At 32.6% G+C, this 27,388-nt stretch overlaps 4 protein-coding genes across 5 annotated transcripts; all 4 read left to right on the top strand.

Annotated features, from left to right (window-relative positions):
- The first annotated feature begins 5,078 nt into the window (after positions 1 to 5,078).
- LOC114186678 (agamous-like MADS-box protein AGL80) lies at positions 5,079 to 6,117 on the top strand. The gene is made up of 2 exons (XM_028074655.2): positions 5,079 to 5,193; positions 5,345 to 6,117. Exons 1-2 carry the CDS (start codon positions 5,115 to 5,117, stop codon positions 5,974 to 5,976), a joined length of 711 nt encoding a protein of 236 aa, XP_027930456.1. The 5' UTR covers positions 5,079 to 5,114; the 3' UTR covers positions 5,977 to 6,117.
- A 2,632-nt stretch (positions 6,118 to 8,749) lies between these two features.
- Positions 8,750 to 10,702, top strand: LOC146885847 (uncharacterized). The gene is made up of 2 exons (XM_085675115.1): positions 8,750 to 9,299; positions 9,369 to 10,702. Exons 1-2 carry the CDS (start codon positions 8,750 to 8,752, stop codon positions 10,700 to 10,702), a joined length of 1,884 nt encoding a protein of 627 aa, XP_085531241.1.
- A 38-nt stretch (positions 10,703 to 10,740) lies between these two features.
- On the top strand, positions 10,741 to 11,682 carry LOC146885846 (uncharacterized). The gene has a single exon (XM_085675114.1). It carries the CDS (start codon positions 10,756 to 10,758, stop codon positions 11,680 to 11,682), a length of 927 nt encoding a protein of 308 aa, XP_085531240.1. The 5' UTR covers positions 10,741 to 10,755.
- Positions 11,683 to 14,027: 2,345 nt separating this feature from the next.
- Positions 14,028 to 26,864, top strand: LOC114188153 (Insulinase (Peptidase family M16) family protein). Of its 2 annotated transcripts, XM_028076701.2 has the most exons (19): positions 14,028 to 14,603; positions 14,869 to 14,944; positions 15,299 to 15,345; positions 16,059 to 16,171; positions 16,750 to 16,823; positions 16,949 to 17,044; positions 17,129 to 17,248; positions 17,768 to 17,998; positions 18,530 to 18,678; positions 18,795 to 18,951; positions 21,959 to 22,111; positions 22,427 to 22,809; positions 23,723 to 23,872; positions 23,989 to 24,171; positions 24,620 to 24,823; positions 24,934 to 25,040; positions 25,388 to 25,541; positions 25,927 to 26,048; positions 26,356 to 26,864. In XM_028076701.2, the coding sequence occupies exons 1-19, from the start codon at positions 14,049 to 14,051 to the stop codon at positions 26,597 to 26,599; spliced, it is 3,318 nt and encodes a 1,105-aa protein (XP_027932502.2). In that variant the 5' UTR covers positions 14,028 to 14,048; the 3' UTR covers positions 26,600 to 26,864. The 2 variants fall into 2 exon arrangements, with proteins under 2 accessions (XP_027932502.2, XP_027932503.1); XM_028076702.2 differs by lacking the exon at positions 14,028 to 14,603 and having other exon boundaries at positions 14,886 to 14,967.
- Positions 26,865 to 27,388: the final 524 nt, after the last annotated feature.

The raw sequence follows: 27,388 nt of genomic DNA, 5'->3' as shown, positions 1-27,388 counted from the left end.
AATCATAGATTTGCATCTCCAGCAGATAGAATTTCCAACTAGGACTTGATTTACAATCATAAAGGAAGAGCAATATGTAAGCATCCCTTTATTTAAGCTTAATACTTCCTACAAAACCGGCTCAATCACGTTTTAATTGTTGTCATAGTAACCTTGCGCTGCGGCTAGTCACTAATTCTGGCCTTTTTATGATTACAATCAACCCCCTCACACTGTGCTTATGTGCGTTACTCCATTATAGAGAACATGATAGCCGTATAACAGAATATGAGATTACAACAGTGAAAAGAGGTCTTTCTTATAGAAGGAAGAAGTATTTGTCATTGATAGTGGCTCCACTGTGAGCCTCCTCCTCGAACAGTTGGCTCATATATTGTAATTCATTCCTGATGACCAGCCTCCCGGCCATGCATACCGCAACCACTGATAGCTTCCAATCTACCTTCTGCAGTTCCAGCCTTGATACTGGTTTATATTACCTTCGTTCACAGCACTGCCTCTTTAAAAATGTTAAAATTACACAATCCTATTCATAACAACGCAACCATATAACATTGGCCCACAACTCGACATCAAACATCAAGGAGAACATATGAGCATTTCAATATGCCAAATTCCAATCACATATAAACTAATTTTGTGAGGAAAAATTTGCCACAAAAAATGACAAAATTTATGACAAAAAATGAGGTATCGCAGTTTCTATGGTGGAAATAAATCACTTCTGGTAGCAATGTCAAAAATGTCGTCATAAACACATTTTCTTCACAAAATATAATACATATTGCATAAACAAAATAAAAAGTTGCAAATTGCAACGACATGATTGTCATAAAAAGTTGTTTGATTGTTTAAATAATGACATGGTAACCCAAGCAAATGTTGGTCGAACAAACAATGTCTCTTTAAGCACGACAAAAAGTGTGTAAAGCAAAACAAAATAACATCATGTTAATTTCTTTTAAAGTGTTTTAGACTGATTGAACTCTATTTTTCTTTGCAGACCTTTTTGTAAACTTTTTGTTTGTATATGGGTTGAAGCACACTATGTGCTTTCCATATTTTAATTCTTTTTTGTTGATAAAAAAGAGGATATAACATGCACTTTAAATGAGAGTGTTTGCATCTCACATAATTGACAAATGTTTTCTATATTTATATCCAGAGCATTTATCTTTTAAGTCTCTTATTTGAAGATTTATTTTAGTCAAATTTGAAATTAATTTAACTATTAGGTTTAATATTTTATCTACTTTAACAGTTTACAAAAATCTAAATTCTTTTTATAGAAAAAGAGTAATAATTGAAGAAGTTGGTATAAATGTTTTTGAAAGATGAGATCAAGCTCGTAGAGGAAACAAATTTTGAGTTTAAAAGTCAAACTTAGCATTCTTGATTGGGAATTTTGAGGTTAAGCATGAAAATTTTGAGGCTATGCGTGACCAAGCTCAACGTGAGAATATAATGAGTATAAGATGTCTGATGTTAAATGAGTGATTTTAAAGTAATTTTGGGGAACCATCAAGGAGAGTTCTTGTATTTGGGATTTCAAACCTAGGTTTTGGAGAAACGAAGCTTCATTATCTTGATTTAAGGTAAAACACCCAATGAATCATGTGTCATGGTTTTATTGGTTATCTTTTATTTTAATCATTTAAACCAAATTGTTTTGTTAAGTTACAGAAGAAATTGAGACTTATAAAAGGAATTTAGGTTATTTTCAACTAAAATATTAAGATTTGGATAAATTTAATGATTGGTGTTAATGTTGGAAGCAGAAGTATTTGATCGAGTATCACATTCATTAGTGCAGATAATAATCTAAAGTTAAATTACCTTCAATAAATTGAAACATGTTTTCATAAAAGTATAATCATTTGTGATGATTCTAATTGTGACTTTGTGTGAAATCTAAGTGTTAATTTGAGTTTAATTTGAGAATAGGAACAAAGATTATGAAATATATATATATATATATATATATATATATATATATATATATATATATATATATATATATATATATATATATATATATAAAAGCTCAAATGTATTGTCTTAAATCTTTAAATTGGATAAAACGTTTGTTCTCTTATATGATTTATTCATGATTTATTAGTATTAATCTTTTTAGTCCACATTGAATAATATATTTTAAAAAAAAAGTCTCACAACTTATTTAAAATTTTGAGATGATTGCATTATGTTATATCATTCATTATAACTTAAAAATGTTGCATAAAAATTGCCACATCACACTTTTTAGCCAACACGTTATTTTATTGTTTTATGCAACACATTTTAAAATGTTATGTATTTCTGGCTCTAATACCAATTATAGAGTTCAACGTTTACAATATAAGCCAACAGACATAGTTAATAGTTAGGGTGTAACTCTTTCTATTTAAGATTGTAACAACTAAAGTGTCATGATTTGATTGTGATTTAGTCCATCTACCTTCCACCACTAGACAATTGATGCACCTTACAACAATTTAATTATTATTGGGGCACATGATGGTAATTTAAAAATATTTAAAGTTACCAAAATTTTAAAAATATGATATAAACTATCCACATTTAAACAACTATTACTTATAACTATCAACATTTTATGCAGTATTGCTTAAAACAAATAGGAAACATTTTTTGTACGCGCCCTAGATTTAAGGCAAATAAAATATAACCAACAATACAAATTTATAGCTTATTTCTATTTTACACAATAGTTTTTCAATTGTTGTCATGTCAGCATTGTCTAATCTATAGGTATGAAAAAGATTCATAATGTATAATATAATTGAGAATAAAACACCACAATGAAGAGACAACAATTATATTGTCTTGTCCATATTTTCTATAGGTATAACATTAAAATAAAACTATTGCCTGTATAATTATCCGTTTATAAAATGTGATTTAGTAATTTAAAGTTACACTTATATATTTATCTTTTATATGTTTAGGAAACAATATTTTATATATTTACTAGTTCAGTATAATCTAAAGTAAAAAATATGTAGTGATTTACTATGATTTATTAGTGCTCATTTTTCCATGTTTTCTTCATAAGAACTTAACCTCTTTAACCATAATTAAAAAATAGGAGTTGAAATGATGTAATATTTTAAAAGAAAACCACAAAAATATTTTTGATATATATTTATTTTATTTATTTTGTTTGTTTTTTTTTATTTTTGTAATTAATGATTTTTTTTTCTTTATGTAAATGGTGATGTGACAATTGTCATGTCATGTTGTAAAAGGGAAGGCATGTGGCATCATATCTTAATAATGTTGCATCATATTTATCATGGTATCATTTAATAAGTAATAATAAGAAGAAAAATATTTGAAGAACCAAACGATAAAACATGTAACCACGGGAAATATTGAATCCTTTAATTTAAATAAACAAATTTTTGAAAGTCATATTAATTCAAATTTTTATAAATGTTTGCAGCACTTATATATCATCTTATGATAATTTGAATAAAATTTTGTAGGTGTTAGATTTTTTATATATAAATTATTTTTTAAAATTAGATAAAAAGATTCTTTATTTTTTATACTTAAATCAATCTCAATTTAAGGTTATTCAATTAATTTATTAGGTGCAAGTGCGGTGATATCTCCATAAAATTTTACAAATTTTATCATATGCAGTGAAAAATACAAGATATCTAATTTTCATAATTTAGAGTTATATTAATTTTGAAAAAATATAATTAAGGTTATGCCAATTTCATAAAAGAATTTCTATAATCATAATTAGGGTTCATAATTTGGAAAAAACTTAATTTTGCAGAGAGACACAAGTTGTAAGTGTCTCTGGTGAGTAATGAAAAGAACCCATCAGAGAGAGTGAGGAAGAAGAAAAGAGTAACAAGTTTATCTTGTGTAAGTCTTTGTGGAGAAACTATCTTGGAGAAAATGTTTCATTCCTTATCTCATATATTGGGGTTCTTTCTGTTGTTTATTTAAAGTGCCCACTGAATTTGTGATCTACCTTGTTAGTGAGGAAAATAATGCTCTGTGTTGATTCTTGAAATCTCAAAGAAAACTTGTGTGTATTCATTAATTATAATTAAATTATTATTAATTAAACATGATTTTACTGCACTAGGTATGTGAATTTGTCCTCAATATTGAGGTTGGTCCACCTTAAAAGTTTTGGTTTCTACTGGTTATCTTTTTGTAATTTAATAGTAATAAAGAATCATAAATCTAAATACATAAATTAGAATATGATACTAATCTTGATTCATGAGATATATTGTGATAATATTTTATTCAATGTGTTTGTTCTCCCATCTCCATTCTACAATCCGTCTATTTACATTTTTTTCTACTCTCATATTTATTTCATATCTTATTGTGAAAAAAAATCTTTAAGACCTGAGAGAGAATCCTAACTCATTTTATTACCCAATGCCTATTAGAATAATTTTTATTTTATTTTTAAAAAAATAAAAAAATATAAAAAAATAATATAGATGATGAAAAAATTAATATAAATAAATTAAATATAATTAAAATTAATATAAATAATATATAAATATAATTTATATATATTGAAAAACGTAGGTTTTATTTTATAAATATTAATAAAATTATTTATCATTATCCTTTCGATCATGTGTGTAAGAAGTAATTCAATATACAGTCTTCATTATTGGCTATGGTTAATGAGAAAAAAATATTAGTTAAAGTTGTAGATGGACAGATACAAAAGTAACAAAAATATTAATTATATTTTTTAATTTGTATGTTATCCTCTTAAATGTACAGCTAAAAAAAAGATGATATCAACTTGAACAATCAACCTATACAACTCATATCTTCCCTTTTTCTTCCCCAAGTGGTAAGTTATTTAAACAATATTTTATGGTAAACTCTCTCTAATTATTCAATGTTGATGAAATTAATTACCAAGTTTTATGCAAAGGAAACAACTCAGATGACCCAGATTTGGTATTCAGAAATACTTTCCCTATAATCAATCTAGTTACTTCTTCAATTTTTTTATATAAACAGCACACATCAAGAATGGGAAACCCACACAAACATAACATATTCAGAATCCCTCTTCTTCTTTTCTGCTCACTCTGATCATGGCCAGAAAGAAGGTCGACCTTACTTTCATAACCAAAACCTCAAAGAGGAAGGCAACCTTCAAGAAAAGGAAAAATGGTTCAAATCATTTCTTTCTCTTTCTTTCTTCCTTCTTAACCTTGCTTTTATAATTACCCTTCTATCATCCTTGTTTTTCCTTTTACTATCAAATCTACTTTTCTAACCATTCCTTTCTCTTATATATATATACGTTTAATTCTGAACACAGGTTTGATCAAAAAGATCGGTGAAATCAGCATCCTGTGTGGGATTCAAGCATGTGCTATAATCTACTCACCAGATGAACCTGATCAGCCAGAGGTTTGGCCCTCTGAGGAGGGAGTGGAAAGTGCTATCACCAGGTTCAGGAGTGTTTCTGAACTGGAGCAAAGCAAGAAAATGTTCTGTCAGGAAAGCTTCTTGAGGCAAAGAATCGTGAAGGTTCAAGAACAGTTGAAGAAGGTGAGGAACGAGAACAGGAAGAAGGAGATCAACCATCTCATTTCTCAGTACCTCACTGTTGGGAACAAACTTGAGAGTGCCAACATCATTGATCTCAACGATATCTCGTTCTTGGCTGATCAATGCTTGGAGGATATCACCAAGAAAATCGCTGCTCGCAAAGCCCAGATGGGGACACCAGTTACTGAAAACAATGGAGGACAAACTGTGATTCGTCATGGAGAACCAGCACGTGTGAATCATCATGTGCAAGTTCAAGGGCCTTACACTACTGATGTTGAGGCCATGCAGAATCTGAATTGGTCTGCTGAAATCATCAATGGTGGTGCTGCCAATGAGATGTTAGCATTGGACGATGTTAATGTCCCCAGTGGTTGGCTAAACCAATACATCCCTTGAAAAAAGTAGTATCTGTTGTTTCTGGCAAGCTTTCTAGGGTTTCTCTTGTTTCAACTGTTCCATGTTTGCTTTTCGTTTTATTCTAGGTTTTCATCTTTGTTGTCGTTTTCAGAACTCAATTATGCAGTGATTCTCAGTTGTTTTTAATTAGAACTCAATTATCTATCAAATTATCAGTGATTCTCAGTGGTTTAATTTAATTATCAGGCTTTGAAGGATTAACGTTCACATCTATATGTTTACAAATGAAAGGCAGCTTTATTTATTTCATTAAGACAGTTTTTTTTTTCCTTGTTTAAACGCGTTTTTTTTTTCAGTTAATTTGCTAATTGCTTTAAATTAATTAAAATCTGTTCAACATCCGTCAATAGGGTCACACTTGCTCAAGAGTCCAATGTAAATAATTAATAGAAATAATGTTACAATTGCGTGATCCATCTCACAGAACAGAAATGAATTATTTCAACTTTTACAATAACTTCTTAAATTAATGATAATCATTTCACTTGATGGTGTTCAATGACATGTGGATAAGTAGAATGAGAGTTCACAAGGGCAATATAGACTATATACTATTGATATTTTAAGACTTACTCGTGGATTATAAAATCGTAGTACACGAGACTGTAGGGTAAAATAAGCTTTTTATACTAAGGTTAAAATCATAATCTATTATCACTTATAAACTACACTTCTTTCATTAATGACAATTTATTACTACAGTTTTCACAATAACCATAGTTTATTATTACTTATGGTTAAATAACATGTCTTAAAAAGTCCTACATCGTCTAAGATAATCTAGAGGGTAGATGTTAGTAATTATATAATAGACTCGAAGTTTATGATGTTTCTTAAGTATAAGACACTTTGAGTTAGTTCCTCTCTTGTAGTAGAGTGTTAGTGTTGTGAGATGTAGTTAAATTCTTGTTCTGGAGAGTGTAAGTGCACTTGGGATCAAATGGTTGAGAGTGTTTTCTGTATATTGTATAAATTTGCATATAATGATTATTCTTTGGTGACTGTGATTTTTCTCTGATTTTTTAGGTTTCCACGTTATATGCTTATGTTCCTTGTTTATTTTATTTCTCTATTAATATGGTGATTTTCGAGGATTTTTTCAAACACTTATAGATTACGATTCTTCTAATAATCATAGTTTATTACCTTTTTTATTTTTTTGATTATTTGATTTGTTTTAGTTTCTTTAGTCCTAATTAAGCAATCCGGACAAAAGCAAAACTATAACCAGCACCAGTAGATCTTTGAACCAGAAACATTGAACAATTACATATATATCATTGGGTACGTTCACTAACACAAAAAAGACCTTTAACGTCACCCCAATAACGTCTGCCTAAAAAAGGCCCAACGTTAAAAATGACCGGTGGCATTTTTGTAAATAACGAGACCTTTTTAACGTCTGACGTGGAGCAGGCAGACGTTACTTAACGTCTGTTAAAAAATACCCCGACGTCACTCAAAAAAGGACGTCGACCCCTAGCACGACAGACGTCCCTTGACATCGGACCAGCGCGCGCCAGACGTCCCTTTACGTCGGCCCCTCCCACCCCCTACGTCACTTAACATCGGACATAACATCCCCAACATTAAGTTTTAGTTTATCTCTGCGCCAAACGCAGAAACCCTCGCGCTGTTCATCGTTTCCGCGAGAGTTCCCGCCGGCGACGCCATTTCCGACGCCCTCCAGGTGAGTTTCGAAAGGTTTTCGCCATCAAACTTGTTGGGGTTTGATTATGGGTTGATTTTACGCGTTTTGAACCGATTATTTTCCGTTTTCATTCCCATTTGCAGCGTTTTGAGATTCGTCCCACTTGCTATTCGTTCCCATTTGGCCAACAGTGTGTGGAGACCCTAGACTTCCTCTCAAAGTTCGTCTTTCAATTAGAAGAGGTTATTTTTTCATTGTATGTATATATTTGTTCATTGTATGTATAGAATTACTTGTATTAATTTATAAATGTCATTATAGTTTTAGTCTTAGACTATTTTTTTGTTAATTTTTTTGGCCTATTTTTTTATTTTATTTAAAATTTTATAATAATATTTGTAAAATTAGGAAATAAAATTATATTTATTATTAGATATATGCATGTTTAAATAATTCTCATTGCCTTTTATTTTTGAATATTATTGTTGCAGTGTTATTTTATATATGCAGATTTATTATACTTATAGTATACAGTGAGCGAAACTTAGTTCCCGTTTGAGATTTAGTACAAATGATTAAATTTTTAATCGTTTGTATTAAATCTTGAATTGTCCGATTGGACAGTTTGAAAAAATTATTTTTCATAATTTGCTACAATGTGTACATTGAGGTTTATGCATAAATTTCATAAAATTTCGATTGAGGCTAATTTGTGTTGTTCTCTGGATGCATACTTGATTGTGATTATGATTAATCACTTTCATTTCGTGTACTTCAGAGACCAATGCGAAATGCTGTCGAAATTTTGTGAAATTTATGATGTTTGACTTATTTGTACATGTGTTAGCAAATTATGAAAAATAATTTTTTCAAATGGGTAGGGCCTCACCTTGTGAGAGTTAAAAGTTTGAGATTGATTGAGTTTTTTACGAACATAGTATGGATCGAAGCTGGATGAATGAGCGTCACATAAGTGAAGAGTATGAAAAGGGGGTTTCTGAGTTTTTGCAATATGTTCAAGAACACGCAATCTCAAGTAACGGGACATATTTTTGTCCTTATGTTTGTTGTCTTAATCAAATACGTCATGACTTAGGAACAATGCGTGATCATCTATTCATCTTTGGTATAATGAGAAGTTATACACTTTGGACTTGGCATGGAGAAGTATTAGACAAGCCTACAACGTCACGAGGAACAGATTATGTAGACGACTGGATGAATGATCATCTAGAAGATATGGTACGTGATGTTGGGGAGGAGAATTTTGGAAAAGTACATTTATATGATTCTCTTAAGTCCGATTCAGAGGAACAATTGTACCTAGGATGCACTAACTTTATGCGACTGTCAGCAACTTTGAAATTATTCAGTTTAAAAGCAAGGCATGGATGGACGGATACAAGTTTCACAGAATTGTTGGAGTTGTTAAAGAAGATGCTTCCAGAAAATAACACGTTATCTATCCGTAATTACGAAGCGAAGAAAGTTTTATGTCCAATGAGTTTGGAATATCAAAAGATACATGCATGCCCAAATGATTGTGTTTTATACAGAGACGAGTTTGCTTCACTGAAGGCGTGTCCAACATGTGGTTTATCGTGGTTTAAAAAGAAAATTGATGGAAATAGTGGCGATGAAGACAAAGATGGTCCACATGCTAAGGTGATGTGGTACCTTCCTATAATACCTTGATTCAAACGACTATTTTCCATTAAAGAAGATGCAAAAAACCTGAAATGGCACGTTGATGGAAGAAAGTGTGATAATCTTCTTCGACACCCAGTTGATTCTCCACAATGGAAGAAGATTGATGAAACATTTCCAGAATTTGGTGCTGAGCCAAGAAACTTAAGACTTGGACTTGCTACAGATGGTATGAATCCTTATGGGAACTTAAGTAGCAAACATAGTTCATGGCCAGTTTCGCTGATGATTTATAATTTATCTCCTTTGTTGTGCATGAAGAGGAAATATATGATGTTGTCTATGATGATATCGGGTCCTAGACAACCTGGAAATGACATTGATGTGTACCTAAAGCCGTTGATCGATGATTTGAAACTATTATGGGAAGAAGGTGTCGATGTGTATGATTCATATTCTCAAGAATTGTTTTGTTTGCGTGCAATGTTGTTTTGCACCATAAATGATTTTTCAGCATATGGAAACTTGAGCGGTTACAGTGTTAAAGGTCATTTTGCATGTCCCATTTGTGAAAAAAACACGAGTTATATTCAATTGAAGCACGGTCAGAAAACTGTGTATACAAGACATCGAAAGTTCCTTCCTCGAAATCATCCTTATCGTAGAATGAAAAAAGCATTTAATGGAAGTCTTGAGGATGAAGTTGTAGCGAGACCCCGCAATGGTGAAGAAATATACAACCAAGTGGAAAACATTGACATTGTGTTTGAGAAACATCCAAAGAAAAAGACCACGGAGAAAAACATTTGGAAGAAACGATCAATTTTCTTTAATCTTCCATATTGGTGTAAACTTGATGTACGACATTGTATAGACGTGATGCACGTTGAAAAAAATGTATGTGATAGCATCATCGGGACTTTACTAAATGTAAAAGGAAAGACTAAAGATGGAGTTAAAACACGACAAGATTTGGCTGAAATGGGCATCCGTTCTGAGTTACATGCACAATCAATTGGAAGACGAACCTACCTGCCTCCAGCTTGTCACACTCTTTCTAGAAAAGAGAAGCAAATTTTTTGTGAGTGTTTAAGAAGTGTGAAGGTTCCCCAAGGTTACTCTTCAAATATTAGTAGCCTTGTTTCTATGCAAGATTTAAAGTTAGTCGGTTTAAAGTCTCACGATTGTCATGTGTTGATGCAACAACTTTTACCAGTAACTTTTCGAGCCATCTTACCAACTTCTGTCAGAGGTATTCTAACACGTTTGTGTATGTTCTTCAATGCCATATGCAAGAAAGTTATTGACCATCAAGTGTTAGACGATTTGGAAAATGAGGCCATAGACTATTGTGTCAATTGGAAATGTATTTTCCACCTTCATTTTTCGATATCATGGTTCATTTGATAGTTCATCTTGTGAGAGAAATTCGATTATGTGGGCCAGTTTTCTTGAGATGGATGTACCCAGTGGAAAGATACATGAAGATCTTAAAGGGATATGTCAAGAATCAATATCGACCAGAAGCTTCTATTATAGAGCGGTACATTGCAGAAGAAGCCATTGAATTCTGCTCAAGTTATATGCCAAGTTGTGAACCAATTGGAGTTCCTAAGACTAGACATGAAGGTAAATGTGAAGGTAAGGGTGTGCGTGGAGTGAAGATTCAAAGTGTTAGTAGAAAATTAGTTGATCAAACCCATTTGTACATCTTAAACAACACTATAGAGGTCATTCCTTACATAACGCAACACATTGATGAAACGAAATCAGCACATCCACGAATGACTGAAAAATGGGCACTTAATGAACATAACAAAACATTCTTATCATGGTTTAAGAAAAAGGTTTACGCGACTCCAAATGTTTCTGAAACTCTATTGAGGCTAGCTCGTGGACCAAACAATGATGTCATTACATATGGCGGGTACTACATAAACAATCGTTGTTTCTATTCAAAGATGGAAAATGACAAAAGTAGAGTTCAAAATAGTGGGGTTACACTTCAAGCTGAATCTGTACATTTTGCCAGTTCTAAGGACAAGAATCCAATTACATCATCCATGAGTTACTTTGGAATAATACACGAAATATGGGAAGTTGATTATGTGACTTTTAGAGTGTCAGTTTTCAAGTGTAAATGGGTTGATAGTAATTCGGGTGTTAGCACAGATGACTTTGGCTTTACTTTGGTGGATCTTAACAAGATGAGTGATACAAATGAACCATTTATTATGGCTAGTCAAGCAAGACAAATTTTTTATGTCATTGATCCAACCAATCAGAAATTGTCAGTTGTATTAGAAGGAAGAAACATGCACGTAAATGATGATGAAGATTGTAGTAGAAGAAGATGGAGCACTACTACAAATTCTCATATTACATGAGAATTTTCTTGCAATATTGTTAAAAAAATTGCAAGAAAAGACTTTTTTCTACTATTTTTTCTAAGAATTTTAATTGGCAGGTAATTCCTTCGTGGGTAATTATTTCCTACAAAATTATAAAATTCGCAAGTATTTCTTACAAAATTTGTTGCGAAAAGTGTTTTATACAAAATATTTTGCAAAAAAATTGACAGCAATTTCCTGCAATTTTTTTTTTCATAACAAAATTTATAAGTATTTCATACAAAAAAATTTCAAAACAAAATTAGCAGGAAATATAAATTTTTTTAGTAGTGGAGAGGAGGAGAAGGAAAGGAGATGGAGGCGGTGCAACAATGCAATGATGGAAAGTAGAACAACGATAGTGGTGGAAGTGGTGGTGGTAGCGAAGGAGAAAAAGGATGAGTGGGAGAAGGAGTAGAAGGAGGAGTCAACGACAACAATGGAGTCGAAGGAGTTGATGACGACAATGGAATAGGAGGAGCCAATGGCGATGACAATAACTTTGGTCATGGAAGAAGAGTAGAAGAGGAGGAAGAAAAAGAAGAAGAAAAGGAAAAATAAAAGGAAGAAAAAGAAGGGAGGAGGATGAAGAACCAAATCGTGATATTTACCAAAAAAAAAAATCTATCGGTAATAAACGATGATTATTTATCGACAGATATTTATGGATTATTTTTTTTGTCAGTAATTATTGACATAAAATTACCGATGAATTTTTGGTCATCAGTAATTATTGACAAATTTTCTGATTTATTGTTAAAATTTATTGACAAATATTTTATTGACAAATTTTTAATCATCTGGAATATCAATTTCTCTTGTAGTAAAGTCCCATGATACTTATATAAGAAATGTTTTTCTCGATGGACTTATTACAATATACACCATACAATATTAGTTCGCACTTTCTTTTGACAAAAAATAACTTATAAAAGAAATTTTAACTCAATGATCAAAATTTATTATGATGACTATCATTACTATTTTTTTATATATAGAAATATAAAGATTTATAATATTAGATAATATTCCATTTTTAAAAACAAGAAATCAAGATTCACCCAATGTAATATTATATAATGAAACACACTCAATTTCTTCTACCTAAAAAGGTTAAGGACAATAATATAATCATCAAGATTGATATAATCAAGACTTTTGATAGTATCAATTGACATTTTTTAATTTAAGTGTCGCATGACTTTGTTTTAATGGAGGTTTACTTGGTTACTTCACTTATGGTAGATGTCTTTTGATAAACGTTTCAAGATTTTTCTCTCTTGTAATCAAGATCTCTTACTTCTACTTATTTGTGTGTCAATTTTTATGGAGATTCCTAAGGTACAAATTCTTTAGTCTTTAGATGATAAGTTTCTTAATAATTTCGTTTTTTACAAAGGAAAGTTATTTAGTAAACTCAATGATTGTTGGTTTGTTATCTTATAACTTACAGGTTTATAAATGATTTACATTAAAAAACTATAAAAAGATATAGTCAATCTTTTTTAACACCATCCACTAAATAACTAACAAAAATACATGTATGTATGTGTGTTAATTTTTTTTATATAATAACAAATAATTTTATAGTTTTACTGTAAATATCTTTTATTTATTTTTTAGGTAATTTTATAATTAAAAATTATTAAGTTTAAAAAAAGTCAAATAAAAAAATATTAAACTTAAAAAAATGAAACAGTTACTTAAAAAATAAAATTAATAAAATAATTATTTTAGTTTAATTTATTTATTTAAATAATAAATTTGGAAAGATGAAAAAAGAGGAACTATATATAAGTATTAATACACAAGTATAAATTATAATAATAAAAAATGATTTTTATAATTTTATTGGAAATACAAATATTTTTTATAATTTTATTACAAATAATTTTTATTTATTTTGTAGAAAATTTTAAAAAATAGCTAAATAAAAAACTTTGTTAAATTAAAAAATAATAACTTAAAAAATAAAATTAATAAAATAATTATTTTATTTTAAAAAAATATTTAAAAGATAAAATAAAAAATAAATGTGGATGTAGAGGAATCCTTTGTATACATATAAATAATAACATATTTTAAAAAAATAGTTGATTTTAAGATACTTAAATGAAATATTAAAAATTTCCATTGAACTTTTTTTTTTTTCAGTTTGGAAGATTGATAACATGAGACTTGACACACAATAACACAAAATAGGTTTTTTCAAGGTTCGTAAATGAAAATCCAAACATAGTCTAAGGTGATTTTTGTATGTTCAAACAAATGTTCATGAAATCAAGTGGATATTTTTGTTTTCCGTGAAGAGGTGGCCCAATTGATTTAGAAGCAGTTTGTGTGAATGGGGGTGTGAAGATGAGATGAGCAAAGACTCAAGGTTGCTCCTTTATCTTCACCAACCTACAACAACACTGGGCTTACTACCTCCACACCCCTTCTTCCTTCCACCTCCAATCAAGACTACGCTTTCCCTCTCGCATCTCACACTTACAAATCACGCTCACACTACATTCTTTGCTGCCACACCACGCTCACTCACACTTCATTCCCACTTTCTCTACAATCAGAAGAGGAAGAAGCAACCTTTGATAATGGGAATGAAGGGTGCTTCGGACCACGACGACAACGTCGTTCTCAAGTCTCCAAATGACCGTCGTTTGTACCGCCTCCTCCATCTCCCCAATGGCCTCCGCGCTCTGCTCGTTCATGATCCCGAGATTTACCCAGAGGGGCCTCCCAAGCATGCTCCAGAGGAGGATGAGGTTGAGGAAGAAGAGGAAGATGAGGATGATGAAGAAGAAGAATATGATGATGATGAAGAGGAGGAGGAAGATGATGATGATGATGATGATGAGGGTGATGGGGAAACGGATGGGGTCAAGGGTGGTGGTGGGGCTGCTGCCCAGAGCAAAAGGGTTGGTTTTTTATTTGTTTTCTTTTGTGTTCTGCTTATTTTGGGAATGCCCATTTCGATTTTAGCTTCGGTTTACAGTGTGCTGCTATTGTGGCTTTGTGGGTTGGTTGTTCTGGTGTAGATGGGATCTGGGTTCTCTGTGGAAATGTGAGGATGTGAGCGGGGATTGGGGAACGGTTGTGCTGTATGTGATTTGGTTTGCTGCTTTGGTGTTTTTGAATGTGAATGAATGAATGAATGAATTGATGTATTTTTGGTTTTTGCAGGCTGCAGCAGCTATGTGTGTAGGAATGGGGAGCTTCTCCGACCCGAATGAAGCTCAGGGACTGGCACACTTTTTAGGTTTGGATATTTTCCTCATTTAGGTACTGTTTGGATAAACTTGTTCCTAAGTGCTTATATGAGAAGGAACTGGGAAGGTACAATGAATTAAAATGTTCTCATAAGTTAGAAACAACTAATGTATCGAGGCTTTTTATAAAAACTCTCTCATCCATCAGCTATGCAAGCTAAAGTGTATAAGTTGGCTTTTACTTAAGTTTAATTCATTTTACTTACTTGTCTTCTTTTGTAAGTGTTTATTGGGAAGTTTATTCAATAGGACCTTAATTTGTTTTCCTATCTTGATTTATACTTGTGTGGCCCTTTTTAGATATCCTGGATTAAAATTGAGAATTTGATGTATTTGATTTGCAGAACACATGCTCTTCATGGGGAGTGAAGAATTTCCAGATGAAAATGAGGTCTGTTTGGCTATGTGATGTCCATATTATTCACGTCTGTTTGAAAATGATTGAATTCTTATGTATTATTGAGAAAACAATTTATCTATAACATGTTTGTTTTGGTTTAGAAGCATGGTGTAAACAAGTGAAAACCTGAACCTGAAGATGTGCTGTTATGACATGATAGTAGTTAGCATGCCTCTTATTGCTTTTTCCTGTCATGTGTGCCTGAATTCAACTTCAGGAATATTACCTGTCTTGAGTAAAGAAAATTTTCGCTATGTGAAGCCTTTGATGGAAATGTATTACATGTTTCCCAACTTCATGTTATCTTGGATTTTGTAGTTATGTAAGCATTCTTTCATTGAATGCCACATTGCCACCGGAATGTCTTTCTTAAATTTTCAACTTTTGGTATAGCCACTGATAGGTTAAATGATAAATTTCTGTATCCTTTTACTATTATTAACTATCATAGTTGTAATCTAAGTGGCTCTTCATTTCTTCTGTCGGATTCCACATTGTGGCTTTATTCGCAGTTTAGCTAAGGATTAAACCCAACTGATTCCCCATCCTATTCTCTGATGAAACTTCAAATTAATTAAGATGGATTAGATTAATTTCTTTGTATCCATGGTATGAATTCTCACTTTTCTGAGGTTGATTGTACTCCTACTAGAAGCGTAACATAAGTTAATTGGCATAGGGTTTGACACTCTTTTTATTGTTAGTATGATAGCTATTTGTCCAAGCATGGTGGCTCATCAAATGCATACACAGAAACGGAATACACCTGCTACCATTTTGAAGTGAAGCGAGAGTTTCTGAAGGGTGCCTTGAAAAGGTAAACTCTTCTGTTAGGTGGTTTTACACATTACTTATTACAGATAGGTTCTGCTTTCTACTTTTGCATCTACATTGCATTTAACTTCAGACTTGTCTTTTTTCACTGGTTACCAATATCAATCTGTATAGTGTGTGATGATCATGCATATGTTGGAGCATTTTAGCTTCTGCAGTTGAGTAGAAGTAATTTTTTCCTTTTAAATATTTGGCTGTTCATCAGATTACTGGTCAGTAGCCATGTGTTGTATTGTAAAACGTAAAACATAATTACTATATGTTGTACAGCATACAACACTTAAAATCAGGAGTTCTAGATCGTTAATCCAGCAAAATTAGTTCCATCCTATGTCTTTGTTATTTTAGTTATCTTAGTGTTTGTTGAAATACAAGACCAATAGATCATTAATTCAGTGTATTTGATGTAACTATTAATTATTTAATAATCTCAGTATCCGTTGGGGAATCACGTATCATAAATTATCTGTTGGTAATATTTTAATTATCAGAGTTTGTTGTTGGCTATATTTCATTATTGTGCTATATTTGAGCCTTTTTATTGGTTTCTTTCATCATCAGATTTTCTCAGTTCTTTATTTCACCTCTTGTAAAGATGGAGGCAATGGAGCGAGAAGTACTTGCAGTAGATTCAGGTAGATTTTTTTTTTTTTTATTTAAAAAAAGAACTTTAGAAAGTGCTCCAACTTTCTTATCTTCTAGTTTGCTGATGAAATGTGCTTTTGGCTTACAATCATATACCATAATGGTGTGTTCATAGAATTCAACCAGGTTTTACAAAGTGATGCATGTCGTCTTCAACAACTTCAGTGCCATACTTCTGCTCATAACCATCCTTTAAATAGATTCTTTTGGGGTAAGTTGGATTATGTCAATCCATTTGTTGGTTAGCTATTTGACAATAATAAACAATATTTATTTCCTTTTCACATGCATGAAGGGAATAAAAAGAGCTTGGTTGATGCAATGGAGAAGGGTATTAATTTGAGGGAGCAAATATTGAAATTATATGGGGATTATTACCACGGTGGATTGATGAAGCTTGTAGTTATTGGTGGAGGTGAGGTTCTATTTCACTATTTTTGTGTATTATTATTCTATTTAGAACCAAGAAATTTTACAAAGTTTATGATAGTAATATTTAGGTCCAAGCAATAGTGTGTCTACTGTTTCCTAAGGTAGCTTAACATGGGATATCGATCTCTATCTTTTGTCACACATGTGGCTAATTGGAAAATTGAGCAAATTAACAAAAGGTTGTATTTAGGGCAGGGAGAAAAAGGCACCCAGGACTTGTTCTAGTGTTGCAAATACTAATATGTGGGAAAAACATTCGGAGAATAGCTAGTCAAGTTGCATACTGTTAATGTTGATAATATTTTCTTTTATTTTCTGCTTTTTGATATTGAATAGTTCCACCTGTAACCATTGTCAAATTAGTATTTAGAATGTAAATAATTTTTTTTATGCACTATTTGTAACAGATTATTGATTATAATGACTCTAGTCAAGGCTCAAGAGTAGGTCCAAAATTAATATAAGGCTGTATGATTTGACTAATATTTTATAAATAACACAGAGTCTCTTGATGTGCTTGAAAGTTGGGTTGTGGAACTGTTTGGTGCTGTCAAAAAAGGTCAAGCAAATCCCATGTTCTCAGTGGAAGGTCCTATCTGGAAATCTGGTAAAGTTTATCGCCTAGAAGCTGTCAAAGATGTCCATATCCTTGACTTATCATGGACGCTGCCCTGTCTACATCAAGAGTACTTAAAGAAGCCAGAGGATTATTTAGCTCATCTCCTTGGGCATGGTAAGATTTCTCATTACGGATAAATCCTAAAGAGTTGAGTGATAATTTTCATGTATCTATTATCATGCATTTTTATGCCTCTTACTGTATATCTCTTTTGCATATTAAAGCGATACACTTTCATGTCAATTGACATTGGAGAGTTTATCTTCTCTAGCATTGCTCTCCATTGTTTTCTTGTGGTATTTCAAAATTTGTCTATAGGTTCCTGCACAGTAACTGCCTGTTATCATGTTTTTGTTGATAAAAATAGCAAGATAGATTTTATTTCTGAAACAGGCACATGTTTCTTCCCTGCCTGCCTGCTGATTTTTTATTTTATTTTTTGTTTTAAATACTTTTGTCCCAGCTTAAAATGCTTGATAAACTTCTGAAACATCATTTTGTATAGTTGAATACTCTCTTTCATGGTTAACAATAATATACATTGTAGATTCGTATGCACTAACTATTTCTCATTTAAATCTAAAATTGCAAGATTGAAAGTTTTATGTGGGATTTTCATTAACAATAGCTTAATTAACCTTTCAGAAGGCAAAGGAAGTTTGCTCTCCTTCCTCAAGACCAGAGGATGGGCTACTTCTCTATCTGCAGGTGTTGGGGATGATGGAATTTATCGTTCATCTATAGCTTATGTCTTTGTCATGTCCATACACCTCACTGACTCTGGTATAGAAAAGGTAATCTCATTTTGTTAACTTCTAGAGGCACATCAGATGGAAAGTGTGTAACTTTGTGTTTGTAGTGAGCCATCACTTGTTAAGTTGTAAAGTTAACTTTTATTCCACTTCCCCAGATCTTTGACATCATTGGCTTTGTCTATCAATACCTTAAGTTATTGCGTCAAGATTCACCTCAAGAATGGATATTTAAGGAACTTCAAAGTATTGGCAACATGGATTTCAGATTTGTGGAAGAGCAGCCTCAGGATGATTATGCTGCTGAGCTTGCAGGTTTCTAAATTATTTTCTTGGTAGTATAGTCAAACTTTTTTTTCTAGTATGAATTTTTCTTAATGTTCGTGCCTTTTGAAAATCTTGGTGCTTGAAATTATGCAGTTTTGGTACAAGAACATACTTGAAAGAGTATATGCGAGGAAAAGAGATTGAGAGATAATAACTTAGATATCCCTATTGATTCAGATTCAAACACACACATAAGGATCAATGTCTTACAACATAAGCTTAAGGAAAGAGAAAGAAATTTGCCCCAGGATTCTAGGTTACAAATAGATACAAAACAAACAGTTTTTTTCCAGAAGATAATATCAACTATTCTAAGTTTTTCTCTCAAGCTGGAACATACATTTATATGTAACATATAAATTGAATCCGAGCTCCTCTTAGAGATTTTGTCAAAATGTCTACAAGTTGATCATTGGAGCCAACAAACTTGGTCAATTTCCTTGGACAACAACTTTTCTCTTGTAAAATGCATTCAATTTCTATATATTTTGTCCACACATGAAACACATGGTTGGAAGCAATGTGAAGAGTTGCTTGATTATCACAAATATATCCATATTTGTTGAATTTCACATGACCTCATGTGGTCTAAGCCTTCTTTCAAAAAGATTTACATGTTTTGAATGTTTTGAGGGTCCCTAATATATTAGGGACCATGGATTGCCATAGCAAAGCACAAAGTTGGATGTCCAACTTATTCCCTTGTTCAACACTTGATGATATTTCACTACTATCTTTTTCCAAGGGATTATGAAAACCTTGGCCAAGAAACCAAAGTTCAATAGAAGCAGACCAAGATAAATAATTTTTACCATTAAGTTTTTCCTTAGTGCCAACATAAACCAAAAACCCACAAGAGAAGAAAAGCCCTCTAGGGTTTAGGTTGTGAATAGTGACGAAAATGTAAAGTGAGGGTTGGAATAGGAATAGAAGAATTCGACGAAAGTGCTAGAGATGGCATGATGGTGTTCTGGTGACAGGAAGGCAGCAAGTGGGCTAAGTGTGCCGAACCGAGCAACTTAGAGAAGCAATGTGTGATAGAGCATGAGAGAACTAGCCTTTGTAACGAAACAGGTTGGGTCCCGTAGAGAGATGCTTCAAATTTAGTAGTTGTCAGAGAAAAAGGTGAAGTCCTGTTAGAGCTGCCGAAACGGGTCACCCGGTCTGACCCACCAGGGGTTGACTTTTGAGTGACCCAACCTAATCTAACTCACTTATTAGCGAACCAAAAAAATTTGAACCCAACCTGACCCACTGTGGGTTGGTAGGTTAAAAGGGTTAGCTCACTGACTCACTTAATTAAAAGAAATACAAATTTTTTCTTCCGGGTCACAAAAATACTAAATTATAATTGTGGTTAAAATTTAAATAAACTTCAATACAATCCAAAATGATGTTAAACTCCAAATACAAACTAAAATCACAAAAATACAAATTACTATCTAACAACAAGTTATGAACAACCCAATCTGACTCAAATGCAAAGTCCAACATAATAAAAAACACTTGTGTGACCCTTTATTTGTGGGTTGGCTCACCAATCCGTCTCACCACAGGTTCAACTCAGGTGAGCCAAGTTCTTGGTGGATTGGGTAAAAAATTAACCCGTACTGAAATTTGTAAAATATTTTGAACCTAGCCTGACCTAAACACGTGGTGGGCCAAGTTGGCTCACGAGTTCTAACCCATTTTGGCAGAAGATGTTTTCTTGTCAAACAATACAGGTAGGGTGGGATCTACCCTCTCTAATACCAACTTGAAAGAGTATAAATTTGTAAAAGAGCTTGAGAGATCTTAACTTAGATCTATGGATTCAAGGGTATATATGTATATGTGTGTATATGTGCCTCTGTATACACACAAGGATGAGCGGCATACAACTGTAGCTTAATGAACGATAAATAAATTTTCCCTATGATTCTAAGTTATAGATAGATACAACACAAAACAACTTTTTCTCAAAAGATAATATAAAATATTATGACAAACATATCCAAATCATTGTTTATTTGAGTGGAATATGATGTTAATTTATGTATGATGATTGTTGTGAAAGGATAGAAACAATGTTTTTATATTGCATAGGAGTTAATTGAAGAACTCAACTGGTCTGTAGTATTTGATAATCAAGTACATGAAAAAAGGGCCAAGATACATAAAAATGAAAGGAATACAAGAGCTGTTAAAATAGGTCATCTGGCCTGGCCCACCACGGGTTGGACACTTAGTTGGCCACTTAGTGAGCCAACCCAACCCAACTCACTTATTAGTGAGCTTAAGAAATTTGAGCCTGGTCCGACCCACCACGGGTTGATGAGTTAAACGAGTTGACTCACTTAATTAAAAAAAATTACATTTTTTGTTTTCTTCAATCTAACAATATTTTTTTAATTTGTAACCAAAATCAAAAAGTCCAACCTATTTTAAAATTTTGTCTTTTCTCATTTTAGACAATAAATAAATCATTCATCCCAAAAACCAAATCATAATTCTACATAATTTCAAAAATCAATCCAACATATTCATCTTAACAATCCGAATACAATTTGCTTGTGTCATGGCTTTGGCATCTCTCCCCCAAAATTAAAAAAATAAAAATGTTTGCTTGTGTTTTGGGCTGGAGGTGGGTTAATTTTCTTTTTTATGTCCAGGTTGGTGAGCCAACCCAGCTTACTAAGGGTTCAACCTAGGTGAGCCAGGTCCAATTTTGGCCTGTATTGAAATTTATAATTATTTCTTAACTCAACCCAGCTCGAACCTGTGGTGGGCCGAGTTGGCTCACGGGTTTTAGCCCATTATGACTAGTCATTTAGAATATGTAGCAAAAGCTGAAGATCTATTTGTTATGCTCTCAACCCAATTATATGAAAGAGTCGGCTGGTCCTTTCATTTTTTGGCTGTTTCCCTTATGTAGGTATTATTGCTATTTAGCAATATGATATAGTGCTTTTACAAATTTATTGCCCTTATTGATTTATTCATTTTAATTCTGCAGAAAATATGCACTTTTATCCACCTGAGCATGTCATTTATGGTGACTATGTGTACAAGACTTGGGATGAACAATTGTTAAAAAAAGTTCTTGGTTTCTTCATTCCTGAAAACATGAGGGTGGATGTGGTCTCAAAGTCATTCCTTAAGTCAGAAGGTGAGTTCTTTTTTTTCCCGTATCTAATTGGCAATTGCTTGTTGTCCTTTTCCCTTTGTCTGTATCCTTGATAACATTGACTGGCATAGGTCTAGGCCATTGACTGTTGCCTATCATTATGCTTTTAAATAATCCTTATTCAATAATGGTGATTGAGGGTGGGGTTCTCTTCCATGATGATTATTTTGTTTCTACTATATGTGCCTGCTGCTTTGAAATATTAGAAAATAATGACCATTATCTCACTGCTCAAAGATTAGTTCTGGAAGTTATATTTTCACCATGACAATTGAAAGTTTTGAATTTTTTTTCCAGATTTCCAAAATGAACCTTGGTTTGGTTCACGTTACGTGGAAGAAGATATTTCTCAAAAGATGATGGAGTTGTGGAGAAATCCTCCAGAAATTGATGCCTCACTGCATCTTCCTTCCAAAAATGAGTTTATTCCAAGTGACTTTTCTATTCGTGCTAGTGACACATGTGCTGACGATTTTGCAAATTCAACTTCTCCTAGATGTATAGTTGATGAAGCATTGATAAAATTCTGGTACAAGCCTGATAGCACTTTCAAAGTTCCTCGCGCCAATACGTATTTTCGAATTAGCATGAAGGGTGGATATGCTGACGTGAAGAGTTGTGTATTATCTGAATTGTTCATTCACCTTCTGAAAGACGAGTTGAATGAAATCACATACCAGGTTAATTCACCTACAACATGATAGAAGTACAAAACTTAGAAACAAAAGACAACTTGGGCTTAGATACTGTTTTTTTTCTATCAAGTATATACATATACACACACTCATATATATATATATATATATATATATATATATATATATATATATATACATGTATATACATACATAAATATTACAGAAAATTAAGTACATCTTAAAAAATGCTCTCATTTTTCACTAGATTCTTCACCATAAATAAATTATCCATTTCAAATGTTTCTAGAGGTCTAAAACTAATCATCAAACCAGATAATCATTAGTTACCTATTATCAATCATAAAATGCTCCCATTAATATATTTGTGAAAACAAATGACTATTCAAGAGTACCTATATATAACATTCTAGAGCTCACTTTTTATTCTTTTCCTATTGATTGAAATTTGATTTTTAGTTTTCATTTTATTAAAGTATATTGCCCCCACCTCCCGAGAAACTGGCCTCTGATATTAGGTATAGGAAATATATGACAAAGTGACCTTGCTAAATATCTTGAATGTGAATACATGACATTGGAAGGTGCTTAAAACCGTGTGTAGTATCACCAACGTTGTGTTTCTCTTTCATTGTAATAATGTTAATAAATAAAGCAGAGTATAAAGCTTTAGTGTTGAACCCTTCTTTAGTATTCCTTAAATAAAGTATGCATATACCACAAGTCATTCAATAGAGAACAGTACTTTAGGGTTGGGGCTATTGCCACTCATTAATGTCTATTCACGCCCCAACAACCTTCTTCAAATTGTAGTTTCCTCAATTGAATATTTGGTTGCAATTTAAGAAATTGCACTTATAAGTGGTGCAGGTTGTGCCAATTGTCCCATCCTATTTTTAGATATTTTTTGTAATCCAATCTTTGTCTGTGGATGCAGGCTAGTGTTGCCAAGTTAGAAACTTATGTCAATTATGTTGGTGACATGCTTGAGCTGAAGGTCTATGGTTTCAACGAGAAGCTTCCTGTTCTGTTATCTAAATTCTTTTCAGTAGCTAAATCTTTCGTGCCAACTGATGATCGGTTTAAGGTATGTGATATGTTTCTTTCTATTTTTTTTTCAGTGTTAACCATATTTTATTTTTTCTATCTTCAATTTTACTACATTCTGTCATTGCTGTCATGAACCAATGATTATCTGGACAGGTCATAAAAGAAGATATGAAGAGAACTTTAAAGAACTCCAACATGAAGCCACTAAGCCATTCAACATATGTGAGATTGCAAGTTTTGTGTGAGAGCTTCTATGATGTCGACGAGAAGCTGCATTATCTAAATGATTTGTGTCTTGATGATCTGAAGGCATTTGTCCCTGGACTTCTCTCCCAGGTTGATATAAAATATTTAGTATTAGTATTAGTATTTTCTATTATACTTTTTTCAGATTTTGTTGTCTTTCAAATTCCAATTGTGATGGGTGACGAGTGAGCAACATGCATCATTGTGTCGTGCCAACTACTGAGGGGTACATGAATGAGTTTTTGTTATTGTTCTTGTAACTTTATTGTTTGTGCTACCAAAATTGCTCCCTATTTTGACCTTAATGTGCATGTAGAAGTCCCATGCCCTAGGTTGTAACACTAACAACTGCAAGAAAGCAACTACTACTCCTTTATGATCTGTCATATATTGTTGGTTTTTAGTTGATTTTTAAATGAGTTATATTCTGAATATGATAAGTCAACATAGGTTAATTGTTGGATTTTATGGTTTGAGTTTTGTCTTTTGTAGTTGACATTGTTGGAGGTTTATTCTTTTATATCTTAATCTTGTACAGTTATATGTGGAGGGCCTATGTCATGGAAATCTTTCGAAAGAAGAAGCAATTGGCATATCAAATATATTTAAGATGAATTTTCCCGTAAATCCACTCCCCACTGAGTTGAGGCATGCCGAGCGGGTTATTTGCCTGCCATCTGGTGCCAATTTAGTTAGGGATATCAGTGTGAAGAATAAGTCAGAAAAGAACTCTGTGGCTGAGGTAATTTTAGTAAGATTGGTTGGTTTTTTCACCAATGTGTTTCATAGATATTTATTTTCTGTCCCTGACAATTTGTTGTTATTCTTACTTCGGTTTTGGTTTTTATGCAGCTTTATTTTCAATTTGATCAAGATTTTGGTTTGGGGTCTATCAAATTGAAAGCTTTGATTGATCTTTTTGAGGAAATCGTGGAGGAGCCATTTTTTAATCAGCTGAGGTGACAATCTGTTTTTCTTAGTTTCGTGTATTTGACTTCTGGTATTTGTTAATGACCATAGGTCCTCTCTTCTCTCTATTCTCTCGTGATTGACATTCCATGCCAAATAATACCTCAGAATGATAATCTGTTACCCATCTTTTCAGTGCAAAATGAACTTGTACTTGCATTTACGTGAGCAAGCTATTCTAATTGTTGATATCTCTTAAATTCAAATTGTTGTAAACTAGCTCAGAGCATAGGTTACTTATTATGCTTGTGTTGAGATTGCTGTTTCTTTATCTTTCTTTTGTCCATCCTGCGTTGTTTGTCTCTTTGAGGACTAAAATTCATGTATCTGGCTACAGGACAAAAGAGCAGCTTGGTTATGTTGTTGAGTGCAGCCCTCGAGTAACATACCGCGTCTTTGGGTTTTGTTTCTGCATTCAGTCATCTGAGTACAACCCAGTTTACTTGCAAGGTAGAATTGACAACTTCTTAAATGGCCTGGAAGAATTGTTGGTAAGAGTTCCTCATTCCTTCAACCTACATTTTCTTAGGTTATCTGCTTCCTTGTGAGCTGCAATAAGGCTAACATGACTTGGGTTCTTAAGAAGTTATAATAGGCCCACCCTACTATTATTGAGAAAGATGGAAAATGGATGCAAATAGTAAAATGCTTTGAATTTGTCATCTGCAGAGTCTGAAATTTTTTTCTCCCTCTCAGATGATGGCATTATTAATGTTGATAAATAAGCATTATACCACTGTCATAAGACAATAACGTTGTCATATGACAAAAATGTTTCTGACTTGATTTTGTGGAGGAGTCTTGTCTAAAAGATTTATCGAAGTGTTTATTTTCTGAATGAAGACTCATGTTTGGAGAAATGTATTGGGATTGCAGGATGGACTTGAGGGTGATTCCTTTGAGAATTACAAGAGCGGGTTAATGGCAAAGCTGCTAGAGAAAGATCCTTCACTCTCATGTGAAAGCAATAGATTATGGAACCAGATTGTTGATAAAAGGTACTTACATATTTTTGTGGTATAGATGATAGTGTTAGGCTTTAGTTATTAAAGTTGTCAATTATTGTTGAAGTTGTACAACCAGCACCCTCTTATTATTCCATATGGTTCAGCTGTTTGGTATCTTTTATATGCATATTTATGCTTTTTTTTACTACTGAATCCATTTTGGTAAAGCATGGAGTAATTTCTGCAATGTCATTATAGAAGTTTAAGGAGGACTAAAAGGGCTTATAGGAAATGTCATTATTAGCTGCATTTTGTTGCTACAATGATGGCTTATGTGACTAAACCTTATGGTTTTCAGGTATATCTTCGATTTCTCAATGAAGGAAGCAGAGGAATTGAAGAACATAACCAAACATGATGTTGTTGAATGGTACAAGACTTACTTTAAACCGTCATCTCCGAAGTGTCGGCGTCTACTCATTCGGGTATGGGGTTGCAACACAGACTTGAAAGTAGCTGAAGCACCACCTGAATCTGTGCAGGTCATTACAGATGCAGCAGCTTTTAAGAAGCAATCCAAGTTTTATCCAAGTTTTTGTTAACTTTAGAGATATAGTGTTCCACTGTTGGTAGTTAAAGCTTTACTAGAACAATAGAGTCTTCGTTTCTCATTTAGTGGTTGTGGCTCGAGGGGTGCCATTGATATACTTAAAATGAGACTAAGTTTATGCAGAAGTTTAAGGAGGAGGGGAATACAAAATGTGTTACTGGAATTAGATTTGTTTATGTAAATTACATTTATTTGAGAAAATATTAATTTTATCAACAAGATATTATAGTCCATTGACTATACATTTGTCCTTTGTATATTTGTTTACTTCTACTCTATAAATGAGTTTCTCTTTTAGGCTATATCGGTGTGTTTTCTCTTAAAAGTCATTTTAAGGTTTAAACCAAAAGCTTTAGAAGTAGCAATTATTTGGTCACTTTTATTTCTTTTACCTTGAGAGACCAAGGGGAGTGGAAAGGGTGGGAGAGAACAGAAAACAGGAAAAGAGAGAATGGAGAGACAGAAAATGATTTTGTTTTTTTCTCAAAGTTTTTCATTTTAATAAGATGTTTTCATTTTTTTTTAAATAATAAAAGTTATATATCCATTCAACAAAAGGGATGGATCAATGGTATAATGACAAAAAGTAATCATAGAAAATCTTACTCTGGATGGGACACGATGTTGAGTAGAAGTTCCATGATTTTATGTTCGTTCCTACATTTTAACCATAATGTGTATGTCTTCTTCAAAAATTTTACTTATTGTGAAACTATAAACACAATATGAGTCATGGTTTGAAAATCTTACTGTCTTTCTTTGAAACTATCCATACCTCAGT

Source organism: Vigna unguiculata, chromosome 6 (assembly GCF_037176805.1).
Source record: "Vigna unguiculata cultivar grain cowpea cultivar isolate G323 ecotype 2 chromosome 6, ASM3717680v1, whole genome shotgun sequence".
NCBI classification, from domain to species: Eukaryota; Viridiplantae; Streptophyta; class Magnoliopsida; order Fabales; family Fabaceae; genus Vigna; species Vigna unguiculata.
Note: the sequence above shows the minus strand (reverse complement) of the source record. Positions and strands in the feature narration are given on the sequence as shown.